The sequence below is a fragment of the Lithobates pipiens genome, unplaced genomic scaffold, assembly GCF_037356315.1.
Source record: "Lithobates pipiens isolate NorthernLeopardFrog02 unplaced genomic scaffold, aLitPip1_a1.2 Scaffold_13, whole genome shotgun sequence".
NCBI lineage: Eukaryota > Metazoa > Chordata > Amphibia > Anura > Ranidae > Lithobates > Lithobates pipiens.
Genome location: NW_027507718.1, coordinates 516,239,347 through 516,260,509, shown reverse-complemented (window position 1 = coordinate 516,260,509; position 21,163 = coordinate 516,239,347). Strand labels below are relative to the sequence as shown.

At 46.3% G+C, this 21,163-nt stretch overlaps 1 protein-coding gene across 1 annotated transcript in view; it reads left to right on the top strand.

The window, feature by feature from the left end:
- Nucleotides 1-21,163, top strand: part of SFXN5 (sideroflexin 5) — a 447,465-nt gene that overhangs the window by 166,984 nt on the left and 259,318 nt on the right. Inside the window, exons 7-9 of the mRNA XM_077478081.1 lie at nucleotides 3,910-3,963; nucleotides 12,398-12,454; nucleotides 13,433-13,498. Of these exons, the coding sequence (XP_077334207.1) occupies nucleotides 3,910-3,963; nucleotides 12,398-12,454; nucleotides 13,433-13,498 (177 nt within the window). The remainder of the gene's footprint in view (nucleotides 1-3,909; nucleotides 3,964-12,397; nucleotides 12,455-13,432; nucleotides 13,499-21,163) is intronic.

The window sequence follows — 21,163 nt, the reverse complement described above, 5'->3', positions numbered from 1 at the left end:
CAAGAAGCCCAGCGCATTGTGCTTGATACTTACAAACCGGCAAACGCCCACACACACCGAGAACACGTCTCCAAGCCCATGAGAAGGTTTTCATACTGACGTTTTTACCGCTGGTCCCGATTCAACCCAAGCGCTCTCTGCTAGAGCGCTCCTTGGTTAAATCAGACACAGGGAGACACATGGCAATCTATAAAACACACATCCACGTGAGTCCATATAATAACATTTCCACAACAGATGTGGCCTTCTCAGGGTTCACCTGTGAGGCCCTGGCTACATCACCAGTGCCTTCCAGGGACACCTGGAAATTTAAAAAACAAAACAAAAAAAAACATGTTTAATGAAAATGGCTTGTATGGTGTTTATGGATGGGCTTGCAGTGATACCATAATTTTTTCCGTTTTTAAAGGTCTACTGAAAAATGAATCTAAACCCAAAAACAGAAATGTAATAAAATGCCATTTACCATTCCTTAGATGTTGTGGCTGCATTGGTTTTCTGTTATCAGACTGAGTATTTTTTCTGCAAGTGCAGAAAAATGTCTGTATCCTGGAAGAATTCCACCACCCTTGTAAGCTCCTGTAGACTGAACCGTATTAAATAATCTCATCTAATCTTCCCAGCTAGCTTCTGTCAACTACAGAACACCTCCTCCCTAGAAAATGTATATGATAGGAGAAGGAGGGGTTTGTAGTCCAAAATCAGGAGAACACTCTAGGGTGACAATGTTGCCTCTCTATAGATCCTGGGCAGTGGGTAAGTGTTGTCACCCTAGGGAAGAAAGTGTGCTACTGGCAAGATCAACAGGTGAAATTTTAAAGAAAAAACAAAAGAAAAAACAAAAGCAGCCACCACATCTAAGAACTGACAAGCTGCAAAATGTTATATTTTTGTTTTCAATCAGGGGAGAGATGGGGCGGGGACAGGTTTGGAGCTCCGTGTCTGAATGGATACACAAAGCTCTGACTTGGCTTGGGTGCCCCCATAGCAAGCTGCTGGCTTAGGGGGCACTCACCAGAGGGAGGGGCCAGGAGAGCAAAAGAGGAGGATCCGGGCTGCTCTGTGCAATAACAACTGCAACAGAGGAGTTAAGTATAACATGTTTTTTTTTTTAAATAACAAATAATGGGCCTTTACAGTCACTTTAACTAACCTCTTGGCATCCACATAACATAATCTGTGCCCTCAGTGCCCCCTATGAGGGAGGGTAGACTTTAATTCCCATGCTGCACAAAGGCATCCATGAGCACCAGATCTTTCTGTTCTGAGTGTGTGCCCTGTCAGACAGATCTCGGTCCCTACTAATGATCAGGGGTTGGCAGGATCAACACCTGGTCATATGACCACTATGACAGCCAATCTTGGGTCCTTTGGGGCTGGCAGTATCAACATCTGATCATGTGGCCACTATGACAGCCAATCTTGGGTCCTTTGGGGCTGGCAGTATCAACATCTGATCATGTGACCACTATGACAGCCAATCTTGGGTCCTTTGGGGCTGGCAGCATCAACATCCGATCATGTGACCACTATGACAGCCAATCTTGGGTCCTTTCTGCCTCCCGGGTGTAAAGATCCTGTTAAAGGGACGCCAACGCTGAGCAGGAAGGGTTAGTGCATTTGTAATAGGAATACTAGAGAACCGGTCTACACTGAAACGTCAAGAGTGCATGTGTGCTTTGGGGTCAAACCATTCCCTTATTGATTCCCCCCTCTGGCCATATCTGTGTGCAATGGAAGGTCACCTTCTTCTACAGCTCATGCTGGTTCTGGGGTTGTGGACATTAGTGCATTTACCTCTACTGCCACTAGGGCTAGCTCCCAACTCCCGGATGATGCTTTCATCTCAGTGTAGGTCTAACGGGGTCAAAACCCTCTTCACATTGTAACACACACAATGGTCAAGGTAGCTATAAACCATGTGACTTAAAGCAGAAGTAAACCCAAAATTTTCAAAAAACAGTTACATTCCCAGCATACCGAGAGTGCTAGCTGTCACATTGGTTGTGCTGTGCTCTCAACCAAACTGTCAAACCATCCAATGACTGGTGTCATAACTGATCACATGTGCAGATTCAGGACAGTTGAGGATCAAACGGAGGCCAAGATGGTTGGTTCCTTGGCTGAAAAGGATAGAAGGGTTTACTTCCACTTTAAGGCTTTATGTACACTGCCAGCTCCTAAACTTGAGTTTAGGTGCTTTTGGTGTTTTTATTTTTTGCCAACGCTCCTAAACTCAACTCCATAAAAGCCTATGTATCCATGTACACATAAGCTTTTAGGATCGTTTAGGAGCTCCTGCGGTTAGGGGTAGGTTCAACCTCCCTCTCCTGAACATGGAAGAATAGCATTTAGGATAGGAACGTTTTGACCACCGGCCTCAAAAATAGTTTTGCGTTCTTCCATGACCGATGGTCATAATAGGCTGTACATGAAGCCTAAGTTGGCTATACATGGTTTGAAATTCAGTTGGTTCAGGAAGAACCAGCTGAATTTTGATCCATTTACAGCCATTCCCATTTGAGAGAAGTTGATCTAGTGATTGACTCTTCCTGAATGTGGCTGTCGGTAAATTTTCACCCGATCAGCACTTGCAGTTGTGGACTATTGCATGAAATGTCACCATTTTGGCAGGTGAGTCAAACCACTGGTGTCCATCCAAAACCGACATAATTATCAATCAAAATTACTTTTAACCAGAATGCTCACAGGAGTTGTAAATGCAGAAGGTTTTTAATCTTAATGCATTCTATGCATTAAGATAAACAACCTTCTGTGTGTAGCAGCCTCCCCAGCACCTAATTACTTACCTGTCGAGCGATGTCCACGAAGGTCTAATCCAGTGATGGTGAACCTTGGCACCCCAGATGTTTTGGAACTACATTTCTGATGATGTCCCAACACTCTGCAGTGTAGTTGAGCATCATAGGAAATTTAGTTCCAAAACATCTGGGGTGCCAAGGTTCGCCATCACTGGTCTAAGCCATCCAGGACACCTCCTCATGATTGGCTCAGATACAGCAGTGGTGCCATTGGCTCCCACAGCTGTCAGTCCACCAATCAAGGGAGAGAAGGGGCGGGGCCGAGTCAGGGCTCAGTGTCTGAATGGACACATGGAGCTCTGATTTGGCTCTAGTGCCCCCAGAGGAAGCTGCTGGCTGAGGGGGCACTCAATAGGAGGGAGGGTCCAGGAGCAGTGAAGAGGGACCCGAGAAGAGGAGGATCAGAGCCGCTCTGTGCAAAACTGCACAGAGCTAAGTATAACATGTTTGTTATTTAAACAAAAAAACAAGGCTTTACAATCACTTTAAGGCTAGGTTCACACTATTGCGATGCGGGAACGCCGCGAATCCGCTGCGTTTTCCCGCATCGCATACCTCCCGCCGGCAGTTCACACTGCCCTATGCGGACAGCTGGGGGTGTCAATGTTATGTTAATGACACCCCCAGATCCGTCGGCATATCGCAGTGCGATCTGCCGACTCGCACAGGAATCGGATCGCATGGTGTGAACCCCCATGCGATCCGATTCCGTTGCGGACCCAAAAAAGGGTCCTGTGCGAGTTTGCTGCGGGACAGCTGCGAGTTCAGCCATACTATCTGTATGGCTGAACTCGCAGTGCTACGGAGATCGGATGTGATTTGCTGTGCGAATCACATCCGGATCTCCCCCCGCAGCAGTGTGAACCCAGCCTAAAGGTAGACTGAAGACCTCCCAGCATAATTAAGTTTTATATTTTTATGGAGCCCATAACATAGGAGGAATATCTTCAGCTGCTCTTCAGTAAATACTGTACCTTTGCTGGGGAATGTTCATTAGCCACACAGAAAACAACAAGCTTCCAAATTCGGCAATGTGATCTCATTATACCAACCGCCCTCTTCTCACTCTGTCTTTTTCTCTCTGCAGGTTGTGGGTCTTCTGCTGCCAAACCAGACCCTTTCTTCCACTGTCTTCTGGCAGGTATGTTACCTGGGATAAAGATGGTTTGAATGCTGCCAAAGTAGACTGAAGACTGCCATACTGACTACTCTGTAAAAATCATGGCCAATGACCGGCGACAGTCATGCAGATCAGGAAAGACAGATACAACCCTTATTCATGATTGTGCAAATTCTTTAAAAAGTTTTCTCCTTCTGGTTGGTGGCTCTCAATCCCCACGTCTGGAGCCATTCAGAGTGGTTTCCCAGCCATGTGATCACAATGTTAGCCAGTGGAGTGGAGGCTTCATTGAGAGCCCTAAAAATGCCTTCAGACTGAAAATCATCACTGCTACCTTCCACCAATGGAATATGTATAATATTTTTAAATGTGAAATACCATTGCAATATTACCAGAAATAAATACATATACATATACTTCCTCAAAGTGTATTTAGGCATGCAAATGGTCAAGTTAAATGAGCCATGCTAATGCTGCTAAATTTGGCCTGGACATCCTTGACCCTTGGCTATGAAAGTCTTTTTGTAGGTAAATTTAGGGTGAAAGGATAAAACTTGTATAATATCAGGTTATGTGCTCATGGGGTATATTTATACTGATCTTGAGCAGAAGCTAATGGTAGAGCCTGATTTCTGCAGATCCTTTGTGGTTTGTTTATGGAGGGTTTGACAGTCAAATGCTTCAGGCACCATGGCAGGACAGTGGAGAATTTGTGTGAAGTCATGCAATTCTCTTGTCTGTAAGGAGATAATTAGAAATTGAATCTCTGTCTTAAGACCCCTTTCACACTGAGGCGCTTTTGCGCTAAAAATAGCACTTGAAATGCTCCTGAAAACAAATTCTCATTCATTTCAATGGATGCTTTCACACTGGGACGGTGCGCTGGTGGGACAATGAAAAAAAAATCACCTTCTTTGGAGCATGTTTGGAGTGCTTACAAAAGTGCTTCATAAATGCCCCTCTCCATTGGCATTAATGGAAAGCGCTTCAAAAGCACCGCAGAATGTTTTTTTTTTTTTAAGGTCATGTGACCCTAAAACAGCACACCACTAGCGCCTCAAAAGCCATTCAAAGGCACCACAAAAGCACCCAATGCTTTATGGGCAGTTTTTAAAGCGCCTCAGCGTGAAAGGGGCCTTAATGTAGAACTACTGAACCTGAGAGGTAATAGCTCTCTCCTACCTAACGTGTCAAGGTGAGGACTTGACATTTATTGCATTGGGGAGTCTACAAGATAGAGCAGCCATATATCATGAGACTCTTAGCCCTTGTACACACGGTCAGAGAATCCGTTGGAATGTGTCCTATCGGACCGTGTTGTCGGATAATCCGACTGTGTGTGGTCTGCATCGGACTGATTCCGTCTGAATATCCGTCGGACCCAATTTTCCAACTTGTTGGAAATATTTCCCGAACAACTGGTTCGATTGGACATACTCCGATCATGTGTAGAGAATTTTGATCGGACCAAGTGCCACGCATGCTCAGATCAAATTCCTACATCAAAGCTAATGGCTACTAGCCTGAACGTAGTCCCATCGTAACGAAATTACGTCATCACGTTCTGAATGATCGGATTTTTCCACAACTTAGTCCGACCGTGTGTATGCAACAGTTTCGGACAAGATCCGACAGACAAGATCCGACGGATTTGGTTGTCGAAATCTCCGACCGTGTGTACAGGGGCTTAGAGCTGTCTTAAAAAAGAAAATGCTATTTAATTATTTTGTCCAAAAAGCCTGAAGTCTGTATATTGTTACATGTGGAATTATTTCCTTCCCTTGTATGTTTTTCTTCCTCTTTCTTTTCTCCTTCCTGTTTTTCCTTTCTTTGCTTTCCTTCTTCCATTCCTTTTGATCCCTTACCCTCCCTTCCTTCCTTCTTTCCTTTTCCTTTTTCTTTCTCTTTCTTTTCCTTCCTCCCTCCCTTCCTTCCTTCCCTTCCTTCCTTCCTTCCCCTTCCTTTCCCTTTCTTCTGTTACCTTTCATTCCTTTCCCCCTATCCCTTTACATTCCTCTTCCTCTTCCTTTACATTCCTCTCCCTCACCCTTTCTTCCTTTACATTCTTCTTCCTTTTCCTTTCTTAGTTGACCTTCCTCTTCCATTCTCTTTTTTCCTTTACCTTTTCTCAATTATTTTCTTTTCTACTTTACCCTCCTCTTTCTTTCTCTTCCTTTACCTTTCTTCTTTCCCCCTCCTTCCTTCATTCCTCTTTCTTCCTCTACCTTCTTCTTTCTTTTCCCTTTCTTCTTATCTTTTATTCCTTTCCCCTTTACATTCCTCTTCTTTTCCCTTTCTTCCTTTACATTACTCTTCCTCACCCTTTCTTCCTTTACATTCCTCTTTCTTTCCCTTTCTTCTTTTATCTTCCTCTTCCATTCCCTTTCTTCCTATATCTTTCTCAACTATTCTCTTTTCCTTCCTTTTACCCTTTTCTTTCTTCCTTCCTTCCTTCCTTCCTTCCTTTCTCTTCATCCACTTTTCTACCCTTCTTCATTCCTTCCTTTCCCTTTCCCTTTCTTCCTTGCCCTTTCCCTTTCTTCCTTTCCCTTTCTTCCTTTTCCTTTCCCTTTCTTCCTTTTCCTTTCCCTTTTCTTCCTTTTCCTTTCCCTTTTCTTCCTTTTCCTTTCCCTTTTCTTCCTTTTCCTTTCTCTTTCTTCCTTGCCCTTTCCCTTTCTTCCTTGCCCTTTCCCTTTCTTCCTTTCCCTTTCTTCCTTTTCCTTTCCCTTTTCTTCCTTTTCCTTTCCCTTTTCTTCCTTTTCCTTTCCCTTTTCTTCCTTTTCCTTTCCCTTTCTTCCTTTTCCTTTCCCTTTCTTCCTTTTCCTTTCCCTTTCTTCCTTTTCCTTTCTCTTTCTTCCTTTACACTCCTCTTTTTTTTTTCTCCTTCCCTTTACCTCTCCTTTTCTCTCCTGTTCTTTCTATTTTTTTCCTTCCTCTTCCTTTCACTTATGTTCTCTTCCCTTCCTTACCTTTCTCTGCCTTTCACCTAATTTCTCTGCCTTACATTTGTTTCTTTCTTTCCCTTCTTTTCCCTTCCTTCCTTCCTTCCTGCTGCAACCTGAACTTCAGGTTTACCTTCCCAACATCCAGCATTGCATTGTGTCTATCAGTCAAGTCTTGAGGTGACCACATTGCATTGTCAAAATTTCAACAAGGCCTTGGCATGTCTTGGCACCTCTGATGTAGTCCCAAGTTGCCTTCACAATCAGTCTGTGATTCCTAAACACTGTGCTGCCCGCGGTTGGTGAGCAGTCTTTGAGCTGATGCGGTTGGATCTCTGTTGGCTGCTCGTTAATTTGCAGTTTTTGGTGGCTTTTAGCTGCAGCTTGCTGGCTTCTGTAAGGGGAATAGATTCACACCTTTCCCTGACAGCCCCCCACAGTGCTTCCCTTATTTAATCTAATCTGTCCCTTAGCAAAGAACATTCAATCATTTTCCGATAATGGCACATACACCAGGACGTTCATCTAGTTCAGTAGCCAAGACAATAAAGATCTGCCAAAGAGGAATTCTGCTCTTTATACCTTCACCTCCCGCATATCCTGATACATCGTTATAGAGGTCGCAATTAGCATTTTGTGTTTAATTGGAAATGTAATTTCAGGGTGTATTTCCTATTTATAGGTTTGATCATTTCCCCAATGTGTTGGTCAAGGTTGACCATACAGATCAATATTTGAGAAGATACGAAACAATTGAGTATTCAGGCATCGGTCTTTATTAAAAAAAAAAAAAGGTGAACGAACCTCAATTTATACAATTGGAGATCTTTTTTAAATCATAGCAGATGTATATTACACTGTAATGGCCCTGCATGTCATTTGTGTCAATGCCATTCGCCATAGGCTTTCTGTAGAACCTGATTTTCACATAAATAAACCTGAGGAGTGGCCACACACAGGGGCCAACATTCTGAATCCTTTCACCTTTTCCCCCAATGCACAGTAATTGACAGGATAAAGGGTTTTGGTTTTATTCCCACAATGCACTACAATGACGGTACTGGATGCAGGCAGTGCTCAGCGGAGTTCCTCTTTAGAATGGGAGCCTGTCCTGTCGTTCATGAGCCGAAGAGGTTAAATCGGAGACTGTTGTGATCCCACATGCAGCACAATGACATGTGTTTGTCACTGTCATTGTGGTGACATTTCGAAAGCTGTCGTGGGCTCCGATGCCTCCTGTGTGGATCAGAAGGGCCGTCTGTTCCCTGGAATAAATACCCGGGATCCAGCAGGGACTTCCGCCTCTCCTCTGACAGCTATGACTGTACTCTTAAAGGGGGTTCTGGTTCACCTTTTACGCTCAGCCGTGCGATTAGGTAATGCTGGACTCCAGCCAGGTATAAAAGACACAGCTGGGTGTTCATTTATATATTATTAAATGTATATTTAAATATGTGTACTGTAAGTACCTGCATTTCATCTGGTGCCAGCCTCTTGGAATCACCTGTCTGGGTTGAGGGAGAAAATGCACAAGAAGTCAGTTGGCTGTGCTGCAGTGTTCATGTGCTTAGGATTAGAGAGCAGAGGTACAGAGAGATGAGCTCATGCTACTTCTTCATTCACTGTCCAGTCACAGGCTGGAGCAGGGAGAAGATCTGTAAGCGCTACTTATAGCTGAACTCTAGGCAAATTAATTTTTTTTCCCATGCAGTGGGGCTGTGCCTGCACTGCATGGGTTAATTAATAATTTTTTGTCTAGGAGTTCGGAAAGCCGAGATATGCTTGCCTAATCCTTTGAACCTCCCAGTGTAAAACCAGTCCCTTTGGCTTCTGCCCCCACATTGTCCAGCAGTCTTGTTCAGTGGACTGTCCCTGACATTACAGTGATGTGAAAAAGTGTTTGCCCCCTTCCTCATTTCCTGTTCCTTTGCATGTTTGTCACACTTAAGTGTTTCGGAACATCAAACCAATTTAAACAATAGTCAAGGACGACACAAGTAAACACAAAATGCAATTTGTAAATGAAGGTGTTTATTATTAAAGGTGAAAAAAAATCCAAACCATCATGGCCCTGTGTGAAAAAGTGATTGCCCCCTAAACCTAATAACAGGTTGGGCCACCCTTAGCAGCAACAACTGCAACCAAGCGTTTGCGATAACGTGCAATGAGGCTTTTACAGCGTCCTGGAGGAATTTTGACCCACTCATCTTTGCAGAATTGTCCTAATTCAGTTACATTAGAGGGTTTTCGAGCATGAACGGACTTTTTAAGGTCATACCACAACATCTCAATAGGATTCAGGTCAGGACTTTGGCTAGGCCACTCCAAAGTCTTCATTTTGTTTTTCTTCAGCCATTCGGTGGTGGACTTGCTGGTGTGTTTAGGATCATTGTCCTGCTGCAGAACCCAAGTTCGTTTCAGCTTGAGTACATGAACAGATGGTCGGACATTCTCCTTCAGGATCTCTTGGTAGACAGCAGTATTCATAGTTCCTTTTATCACGGCAAGTCTTCCAGGTCCTGAAGCAGCAAAACAGCCCCAGACCATCACACTACCACCACCATATTTTACTGTTGGTATAATGTTCTTTTTATGAAATGCAGTGTTCCTTCTACGCCAGATATACTTGGACACACACCTTCCAAAGAGTTCCACTTTTGTCTCATCGGTCCACAGAATGTTGTCCCAAAAGTCTTGGGGATCATCAAGATGTGTTGTGGAGAAATTGAGACGAGCTTTGATGTTCTTTTTGCTCAGCAGTGATTTTCTCCTTGGAACTCTGCCATGCAGGCCATTTTTGCCCAGTCTTTTCCTGATGGTGGAGGCATGAACGCTGACCTTAACTGAGGCAAGTGAGGCCTGCAGTTCCTTGGACGTTGTTGTGGGGTCTTTTGTGACCTCTTGGATGAGTCGTCGCTGCGCTCTTGGGGTAATTTTGGGCGGCCGGCCACTCCTGGGAAGGTTCACCACTGTTCCATGTCTTCGCCATTTGTGGATAATGGCTCTCACTGTGGTTCGCTGGATTCCCAAAGCTTTGGAAATGGCTTTATAACCCTTTCCAGACTGATAGATCTCAATTACTTTCTTTCTCAATTGTTCCTGAATTTCTTTGGGTCTCGGCATGATGTGTAGCTTTTAAGGATCTTCTGGTGGACCTTACTGTGTCAAGCAGCTCCTATTTAAGTGATGCCTTGATTGTGAACAGGTGTGGCAATAATCAGGCCTGGGTGTGGCTAGAGAAATTGAACTCAGGTGTGGACAACCACAGTTATAGTATGTTTTAACAAGGGGGGCAATCACTTTTTCACACAGGGCCATGATGGTTTGGATTTTTTTTCACCTTTAATAATAAACATCTTCATTTACAAATTGCATTTTGTGTTTACTTGTGTCGTCCTTGACTATTGTTTAAATTGGTTTGATGTTCCGAAACACTTAAGTGTGACAAACATGCAAAGGAACAGGAAATGAGGAAGGGGGCAAACACTTTTTCACACCACTGTATTACGCCCATAGACCAGCTTTGGACGTGAAAACTTCACCACTTGATGTGGGGGAGCGTTTTTTTTTCCAGAGAATTGGGGGACTATAGGCTCTGTGTTCACCCCTAGACAAAACAAGCAGTTAACCCATGCAGTGTGGGCATAGCCCCACTGCATGTGTAAATTTTTTTTTACCTGGGCTTTAAAGTAGTTGGAAACCTCTGAAATGAAAAATGAACAAAGCATATCCTTCTATAGTGTATACTTGCCTTGATCCAAAGCACTTAGTGTGAACTACACCACCTCCACTCCTGCTAGTTGCTTCCTAACCCTAGCTATGAGGTCCGATCTAAAACCCCTCCCCTCCCGCTAGGTGCTTCCTACCCTTAGCTATGAGGTTCAAACTACCCCCTCTCCCCTCCTGTTAGGTGCTTCCCAACCATAGCTATGAGGTCCGATCTACACCCACTCCCCTCCAGCTATGAGGTGCAAACTACACCCCCTCCCCTCCTGCTAGGTGCTTCCTAACCCTAGCTATGAGGTGCAAACTACACCCTCTTCCCTCCTGCTAGGTGCTTCCTAACCCTAGCTATGAGGTCCGATCTGCAACCCCTCCCCTCCTGCTAGGTGCTTCTTACCCCTAGCTATGAGGTTCAAACTACACCCCCTCCCCTCCTGCTAGGTGCTTCCTAATGCTAGCTATGAGGTCCGATCTGTAACCCCTCCCCTCCTGTTAGGTGCTTCCTACCCCTAGCTATGAGGTTCAAACTACACCCCCTCCCCTCCTGTTAGTTGCTTCCCAACCATAGCTATGAGGTCCGATCTACACCTACTCCCCTCCTGCTAGGTTCTTTCTAACCCTAGCTATGAGGTGCAAACCACACCCCCTCCCCTCCTGCTAGGTGCTTCCCAACCCTAGCTATGATGTCCAAACTACACTCCCTCCCCTCCTCCTAGGTGCTTCCTAACCCTAGCTATAAGGTCCATACTGCACCTCTACTCTCCTGCTCCTCTTTCGAACCCTAGCTATGAGGTCCGAACTTCACCCCCTCTCCTGCTAGATGCTATGTGCTGCCTAACCCTAGCTATGTGGTCTGAACTACACCCCCTTCTTTCCTGCTAGGTGCTATGAGCTTCCTAACCCTAGCTATGAGGTCTGAGCTACACTCCCTCCTCTCCTGCTAGGTGCTTTGTGCTTCCTAACCCTAGCTATGAGGTCCAAACTATACTCCCTCTTATCCTGCTGGGTCCATAGGTGGTTCCTAGTCCGAACTATGAGGACCAGACTACACCTCCTTCCCTCCTGTTAGATGCTAACTCCTTCCTAACCCCAGCTATGAGGTCCAAACTACACCCCATTGCCTCCTGCTGTGATGCATCAGGCAACAGCTATGAAGGAGACAGATGCTTCATAACAGCAGCTTGTCTCGGCATTGAGCACTTTACCAAGACAAGCAGCGTCAAGAGGAATGCAAAGCCCGATACCTTCCCTCTGCATTCCTCTTGCTGTTGTCTTGGCAGAGTGCTCAGAATTGAGACAAGCTGCAATTATGAAGCGTCTGTCTCCTTTCTAGCTGTTGTCTGATCTGTCATAGGAGGAGGGGAGGGGCTGCAGTTTGGACCTCATAGCTGGGGTTGGGAATCAACTAGCAACATGGGACAAAGTACTACTTGGACTTCGTTCCATATGAGATAGAACAGTAAAAAAAAAAAAAAATAATGATAAATCTTAGGTTTTTGAAGAAAACAGTTGAAGACACTAGGTTTAAAGACTGGTAAGCTCTTGTTGGATTATTTCCATCTCTGTCAGAAGGTATAGAAATTACTCAGAGCAGTGTTGTAAATAGGCAAAATGGATGTTTAGATTGTGGTGGTTAGCAAACATGCCCTCCAGTTCCTGTCTTCCTTCCCTATGGTTTGTGGAAGATTATAGCCTTGTATTTGTGATCTGTGTCTTCTGTTGTCTTCTCCCCAGGTTGTGTGGTGCCCTGTCCCATTAACACACTCTTCTCCTCTCTCTCTCTTCTACAGTGGCTGAATCAAAGTCACAATGCAGGTGTCAACTATGCAAATCGCAATGCTACCAAGGTGAGAATCCATAGAAGGGTTGCTCTGATTGTCTGTGACCGCAACATTTAGGCCTCATGCTGCTAAACTAATTATATCCTGCAAAAAGGCCTGAATGATGGCAGAAATCTCCTCGCCCCGAGTACAAGGCAAACTCACACCCAGCTGCTGCATGCATTTCCAATGAGAAGCTCTCATTCCAAGAGTCCTCTTCACCACACTGTTTGCCATGTACGAGGTACACCCCATCTCAGCCATCTTTGATATTCCCCCCCCCCCCCCCCCCCCCGAAGAAGATCTACTTTCCTAATACTACTTTTCATCCCATTTCTAAACCTGATATTTTCCAGCAGATCCCTTCCCAAAATGTGCAGCCCATACAACCACATCATGGTCATTCTGCTTCCCAAATTATTATTATTATAGAGTATTTATATAACACCAACAGTTTACGCTGCGCTTTACAATATAAAAAGAAGACAATACAGTTATAATAGAATAAAATACAAGAGGATTAAGAGGGCCCTGCTCAGAAGAGCTTACAATCTAATAGGGTGGGGCAGGTGGTACAAAAGGTTGTAACTGTGGGGAAGTGGTAAAGATTAGTTGGAGACGTGATAGGCTTTCCTGAAGAGAGATGCGTTTCCAAAACATCTGGGGTGCCAAGGTTGGCCATCACTGCCCTAATCCATGCACCCGACCCCCAATCGACATGCCGGCTGCCGGACACATTGATTTCAATATTTTTTTTGTTCTTTAAGCACATGATTTTTTTGTCTTAAAAAAAAAAAGGATGGGCTCAGAGCACTGAGCCCACCCATTTGCCATCTTCCTGTTCATCTCCCGCAGAGGGGGGGGGGGGGGGGTGGTTGGGGTGTCGTTGGTTTCCCTCCCCCCTCCCCCCCAAATGCTGAGCACTGGCCTCCACACCACACACATGTAGATTGTGAAATCCTCGTGTGATGCAATTTCCTGACTCTTTCATTACTGTCTTCTCAGCCTTCTCCAACATCCAAGTTCATACTGGGATATGCTGGAGCTGTGATCAGCGCGGTCTCTATAGCGGTAAGTGTCGGAACATAATGATTATTTTTTTATGGAATGTGGTCAGGTCTGGAGAGTCCATCGATCGACTTGGGGTACAATCAGCCTGCCCATACATGGATCGATACTTAGCTGAACCAGCCAAGATTCAAACCATCTTTGGCTGGCTTAGGATAGTGAAGTGACAAGAGAACAAGCTGCATAGAAAAGTGGTGAAGCAACCAGTTATAGAATATGGTGATGAGATTGGCATCAATTGTTATGGTGAAAAATAAATAATAATAAACTGTTTTGAATTGTAATACAAATATATATTTGAAATCAAATCTTTATTATTTTTATTTTTTTTGGCAATAAACTGGTGTGGGCGGATTTCTGCCAGTCACGGGGTGTGTCACCCCCCTTCCAGACTGGGTCTTAGAATAACAGGGAGGTGAAGCCTCTATCAATCTACATGTAATATACTGTCTACTTGTGTTTAGCTGGTTAGTAGGCATGGCAGAGGAGGGGAAGGGGGGGGGGGTGTTATTTAGAACTGTGTATACCCCCACATGTGTGACTCTATAATTATAGGGGCTGCTCAGATGTGATAGAGAGGAGATGCTCAGCATAGAAAATCAATGAAAAAACTGAGCATGTGCAGAGTTGCCAACACAGCTCTGCAAAGTCCCTAACTGAATTGGGGACATGGACAGAAGGGGGAGAGGGAGAACATCAGGATCAAGCAGGTTTTTTGCAGAATACAGAAAATGAATCTCATAGTGACTGAGTGAGTATGAACAGCATGTAATACATCATTTATTGATAGTTTTTTTATGATGTGGGTTTAGTGGCACCTTAAAGTCAAAAACCTTCTGCCTTTGAACCACTTTAAGACTGCACTCAACACAACAAAGGCCCTCATTTACCTATTGAGAGTGAGAGGTGCTGTTCTTTTCATTGTGGGTTCACCGACATTTAAAGCGGACCTCCAGCCTTTGCCTCATATGTCAAAGCGAGTTTCCCTATGAGAAATAATGGAAACTCGGATGATTCATTCCACAACCACTACTGTATGTCTCCAGAGGTGCGGGGGCGCTGATGTATGCAGTACTGTATATGGCCAGAGGTGAGGGGGCACTGGTATGCAGTACTGTATGTGGCCAGAGGTGAGGGGGCGCTGGTATGCAGTACTGTATGTGGCCAGAGGTGAGGGGGCACTGGTATGCAGTACTGTATGTGGCCAGAGGTGAGGGGGCGCTGGTATGCAGTACTGTATGTGGCCAGAGGTGAGGGGGCACTGGTATGCAGTACTGTATGTGGCCAGAGGTGAGGGGGCACTGGTATGCAGTACTGTATGTGGCCAGAGGTGAGGGGGCGCTGGTATGCAGTACTGTATGTGGCCAGAGGTGCGGGGGCACTAGTGTATGCAGTACTGTATGTGGCCAGCGGTGCGGGGGCTCTGGTATGCAGTACTGTATGGGCAGAGGTGCGGGGGCGCTGGTGTATGCAGTACTGTATGTGGCCAGAGGTGCAGGGGCGCTGGTATGCAGTACTGTATGTGGCCAGAGGGGCGGGGACACTGGTGTATGCAGTACTGTATGTGGGCAGAGGTGCGGGGGTGCTGGTATGCAGTACTGCATGTGGCCAGAGTTGCGGGGGCACTGGTGTATGCAGTACTGTATGTGGGCAGGGGTGCGGGGGCGATGGTATGCAGTACTGTATGTGGCCAGAGGTGTGGGGGCGCTGGTGTATGCAGTACTGTATGTGCCCAGAGGTGCGGGGGCACTGGTATGCAGTACTGTATGTGGCCAGAGGTGTGGGGGCACTGGTGTATGCAGTACTGTATGTGGCCAGAGGTGTGGGGGCACTGGTGTAAGCAGGTCTGTATGTGGCCAGAGGGGCGGGGGCACTAGAGTATGCAGTACTGTATGTGGCCAGAGGTGCGGGGGCGCTGGTATGCACTACTGTATGTGGCCAGAGGTGTGGGGGCGCTGGAGAACTCGGAGACACTCGAACTGTTGACACTTCCGGGTGCTTCAATGCACGTTACTTACGCCCCACCCAGTTGGAAGTGTCTCAGAGTGTCCCAGAGCGCTTTGCTTCCGAGTTGTCCAGGAGCCACCAGCGCCCCAGGACCTCTGGCCACATTCAGTAATATGTACACCAGCGGCTTGAGTCCTGCTTGTCTTGCAAGACAGAGCTACTGTATGTGACCAGAGGTGCGGGGGAGCTGGTATGCAGTACTGTATGTGGCCAGAGGCGCGGGGGCACTGGTATGCAGTACTGTATGTGGCCAGAGGCGCGGGGGCGCTGGTATGCAGTACTGTATGTGGCCAGAGGCGCGGGGGCGCTGGTATGCAGTACTGTATGTGGCCAGAGGTGGGGGGCGCTGATGTATGCAGTACTGTATGTGGCCAGATGTGTGGGGGCGCTGGAGAAGTCAGAGACACTCTAACTGTTGTCACTTCCTGGGTGCTTCGACGCAGGTTACGCCCGCCCCACCCAGCTGGGAGTGTCTCCTAGTGTCTCCGAGTTGTCCAGGAAGCGCTGGGAGCCACCAGCGCCCCAGGACCTCTGGCCACATACAGTAATATGTACACCAGCGGCTTGAGTCCTGCTTGTCTTGCAAGACAGTGTTCGCATATCAAGTCAGGATTGAAAAAAAAAAAAAAAAAAAATATATATATATATATATATATATATATATATATATATATATATATATATATATATATATATATATATATATATATATATATATATATGCAAAATTCTTGTGTGTGTATGTATATGTATATGTGTGTGTGTGTGTATATATATATATATATATATATATATATATATATATATATATATATAGAAAACCTGCTCTAAATAAAAAAAGATATAAATTTATTTGCATTCACCGTTGCATGACCGTGCAATTGAAATGAGTGCATGGCCTGCACATGAAGGGGGTAAAACCTTCAGGTGGTCAAGTGGTTAAATTGTTGTATCTATAAATCCTATAAAATAATAAAAATACAAAGTAAATTAAAAATTTTGGGGATTGGACCTAGCTGTTTTTTTTTTTTTTTTTGGCTAAATAGAGTGGTGATAAGTAGAGGAAGAAATCCATGCATGTCAGGATATGGCGGAGAAGCGAACACAAACATTGGCTCATTAGCCGAGGAATCAATATGGTCTTTGGCCTTCCTCCAGATTCCGAACAAATTAAGAAATAATTATTGCTAATTGGAAAGTTATTGAAGGCTAATTGGACTGGGGTTAGAGCGGTGTGTGCGCTCATCATTCGGTATTGGGTGCAGGGAGATGAGCGGTGCGAGGGTTTAGGGTAGGGAGGTTTCGGAGCGGACCCTTGCTGAGGTCAGACAGGCCTATCATGTGACCACGTCCAGGTCACGTGCACAGCCACCTTTCCATTTCAGTCTCCAGCCTGTAGTTTGATTGAAAGATGGAGTTCACATGAGAGATGGAGGAAGGGTTGTCACCTTTTCTTCAAGTCCAACCCCAACACTTCCGCGTCTCACAGCAATTTTTTTTTCATAGTATGCATAGATAAACAATGCATAGATACTGCTACTAAATAACATTTCTAATCATAATAAGTTAATCACAAAAGTTTCCCCTTTCCATCAGAGTCCACAGACGTTTCCCCTTTCCATCAAGGTCCACAGACATTCCCCCTTTCCATCAAGGTCCACAGACGTTCCCCCTTTCCATCGGGGTCCACAGACGTTCCCCCTTTCCATCAGGGTCCACAGACATTCCCCCTTTCCATCAGGGTCCACAGACGTTCCCCCTTTCCATCAGGGTCCACAGACGTTCCCCCTTTCCATCAGGGTCCACAGACGTTCCCCCCTTTCCATCAGGGTCCACAGACGTTCCCCCTTTCCATCAGGGTCCACAGACGTTCCCCCTTTCCATCAGGGTCCACAGACGTTCCCCCTTTCCATCAGGGTCCACAGACGTTCCCCCTTTCCATCAGGGTCCACAGACGTTCCCCCTTTCCAACAGGGTCCACAGACGGTTCCCCCTTTCCATCAGGGTCCACAGACGGTTCCCCCTTTCCATCAGGGTCCACAGACGGTTCCCCCTTTCCATCAGGGTCCACAGACGGTTCCCCCTTTCCATCAGGGTCCACAGACGGTTCCCCCTTTCCATCAGGGTCCACAGACGGTTCCCCCTTTCCATCAGGGTCCACAGACGGTTCCCCCTTTCCATCAGGGTCCACAGACGGTTCCCCCTTTCCATCAGGGTCCACAGACGGTTCCCCCTTTCCATCAGGGTCCACAGACGGTTCCCCCTTTCCATCAGGGTCCACAGACGGTTCCCCCTTTCCATCAGGGTCCACAGACGGTTCCCCCTTTCCATCAGGGTCCACAGACGGTTCCCCCTTTCCATCAGGGTCCACAGACGGTTCCCCCTTTCCATCAGGGTCCACAGACGGTTCCCCCTTTCCATCAGGGTCCACAGACGGTTCCCCCTTTCCATCAGGGCCCACAGACGGTTCCCCCTTTCCATCAGGGCCCACAGACGGTTCCCCCTTTCCATCAGGGCCCACAGACGGTTCCCCCTTTCCATCAGGGCCGACAGACGGTTCCCCCTTTCCATCAGGGCCCACAGACGGTTCCCCCTTTCCATCAGGGCCCACAGACGGTTCCCCCTTTCCATCAGGGCCCACAGACGGTTCCCCCTTTCCATCAGGGCCCACAGACGGTTCCCCCTTTCCATCAGGGCCCACAGACGGTTCCCCCTTTCCATCAGGGCCCACAGACGGTTCCCCCTTTCCATCAGGGCCCACAGACGGTTCCCCCTTTCCATCAGGGCCCACAGACGGTTCCCCCTTTCCATCAGGGCCCACAGACGGTTCCCCCTTTCCATCAGGGCCCACAGACGGTTCCCCCTTTCCATCAGGGCCCACAGACGGTTCCCCCTTTCCATCAGGGCCCACAGACGGTTCCCCCTTTCCATCAGGGCCCACAGACGGTTCCCCCTTTCCATCAGGGCCCACAGACGGTTCCCCCTTTCCATCAGGGCCCACAGACGGTTCCCCCTTTCCATCAGGGCCCACAGACGGTTCCCCCTTTCCATCAGGGCCCACAGACGGTTCCCCCTTTCCATCAGGGCCCACAGACGGTTCCCCCTTTCCATCAGGGCCCACAGACGGTTCCCCCTTTCCATCAGGGCCCACAGACGGTTCCCCCTTTCCATCAGGGCCCACAGACGGTTCCCCCTTTCCATCAGGGCCCACAGACGGTTCCCCCTTTCCATCAGGGCCCACAGACGGTTCCCCCTTTCCATCAGGGCCCACAGACGGTTCCCCCTTTCCATCAGGGCCCACAGACGGTTCCCCCTTTCCATCAGGGCCCACAGACCGTTCCCCCTTTCCATCAGGGCCCACAGACCGTTCCCCCTTTCCATCAGGGCCCACAGACCGTTCCCCCTTTCCATCAGGGCCCACAGACGGTTCCCCCTTTCCATCAGGGCCCACAGACGGTTCCCCCTTTCCATCAGGGTCCACAGACGTTCCCCCTTTCCATCTGAACTTGCAGAGTTCCCTTACACTGTAAAGGGGGGACTCTGCAGACTCTGGTGACTCTAACATAAGAGGACTCTGATGTAAGGGGGAGCTCTGATGTAATGAGTGCTCTGAGAACTCTGATTTACCTTAGTGTACTCACTTAGAGGCAGGAGAGAGAAGGGGGGAGACAGTCCAGTCTGAATAATGTTCTGTATAGAAACCAATCAGCTTCCAGGTTTTATTGCTGAAGCTTCGTTGAACAAGCTGAAGTTAGAAGCCCCATTGGCTACCATGCACAGCTGTACCAGATTCTGTGTGCACCAGTTTTAGTAAATCTCCCTCATTGTGTCTATTTTGTTGCAAAAGTCCCCATATAAAACATTTTACTGGGAATAAAAACGGGACCTAGCATTAGATATTATGCCCGCCAAGTACAATGATTTTCTGCAGACAAAACCTCAGACTTTTGTCCGAAGGTGTGTGCCTACATTTTGTCTTGCATACAAAGGGCAAGGAATTGTCGGCCAACAAACACGAACGTAGTGACGTACTACATGTTTTTTCAGCTCGTTAGCGCCACCCTTTGGGCTCCTTCTGTTAATTTCATGTTAGTGGAAGTTTGGTGAGTGTTGATTCACGCTTTTCATTTTGCGCTGTTCATTTTGCACTTCTCAGTTCGTTTCTGAACAGCGGTTCGTCAACCAGCCATGTTGTGGAATCGGAGGAGATAACGTGTTATTTATTATTGGCCTTGGAGTTGTATCTTTGACCCAACTCCAGGCCAGGAACAGGAGGAGAAGGATTTCTTGGACCAAAAATTGGTTGCTTTATTAATGGTGACCAATTATGTCATATGCCTTTGCTGCGGGAGCTCCAGGAGAATAATCCGGATGATTTTCCGAATTATCTCCGGAGGACGGACCCCTGCTTTCACTGACATTGGTGTCGCCCTATATTAAGAAGCAGGCCACATGCATGAGGCTTTTATTTTATTTTTTAGTTGAATAATAATGATTTGATTTGTTATATTTTCTATATTTTTGGATGCATAGAATGCACTTTTTGGTTAAGCTCTATTGGCAGATAGTATATCTAATTTTATTTGTTTTCTTTTTTTAATGCACAATAAAACAATTGTGTAGAATAATACTTGGCTATGTGTTTTACTTCAAATGACAGTTTGGGAGTAGGCAGTTACATTTTAAAAAATACAATGTAAAATTAACAAGGGACACCAACATATTTGTATCTTTGATCTTATAAACTACGGGATAATGGTGTTGTGGTAACTTGCACAAAAAACAAAACAAAAAGCATAATAATAATATTCTTGATATCACTAGAAAATAAAAACCTTTGAAAATTAATTTGCAATAACTCCATCAGTATCACCAGCAAAGCAGCTTCATTATTATCCCATTAAAGAAGAAGAGAATTGTGCGCTGCATTCCGAGATTTCATAATTTGCTGCGTCACGAATGTTAATTCTCCATTATTAACGCGAGTTTACAAGACCGACCACTTCCGGCTCATCCTTGCTTCCAAGCATGCGTGTTTGTACTTTGGAATTTTGTCCGATGGACTTGTGTACACTCAGAAAATCCGACAACACACATTTGTCCGTGGAAAATTTTTCAAACCTGCCATCCAACATTTGTCGGCGGAAAATCCGACAATTGTCCGATGGAGCGTAACAAATGGTCATATTTTCCTCCAACAGCCTGACGTCACACAATTCCCACTGGAAAATCCGATTGCTAACACTTCGCCCAGGTTCATGGGTTGGAAATCACGTTCAGCTGAACTCACATGATTTCAGATGGGCATGTCAGTGCGACTTCAGGGGGCGATTTGAGAGACATCTGTGCGGCTTCATGCAGATGTCTATGGAAATCGCTCCCGAAGTTGCCAAAAATAGTGCAGGAACTACTTTTGGGAATTGGTGCGGCGATTCGGACGGTGCCATTGCTGTCAATAGGCTCCGATTTGGCTTGCCATTTGACATATCAAACTGGCCCGATGTGAACGTAGGTTTACAGGTATTTATTACCCCTTACAGAGATCACAGCACTCCTCCTGACAATGTCTCTATAGTGCCTTCTAAAAAGTATACATACTTGCATACATTCAACACCCACTCCTCCAGACTGACACCCACCCATCAAGGCATATTGATATTT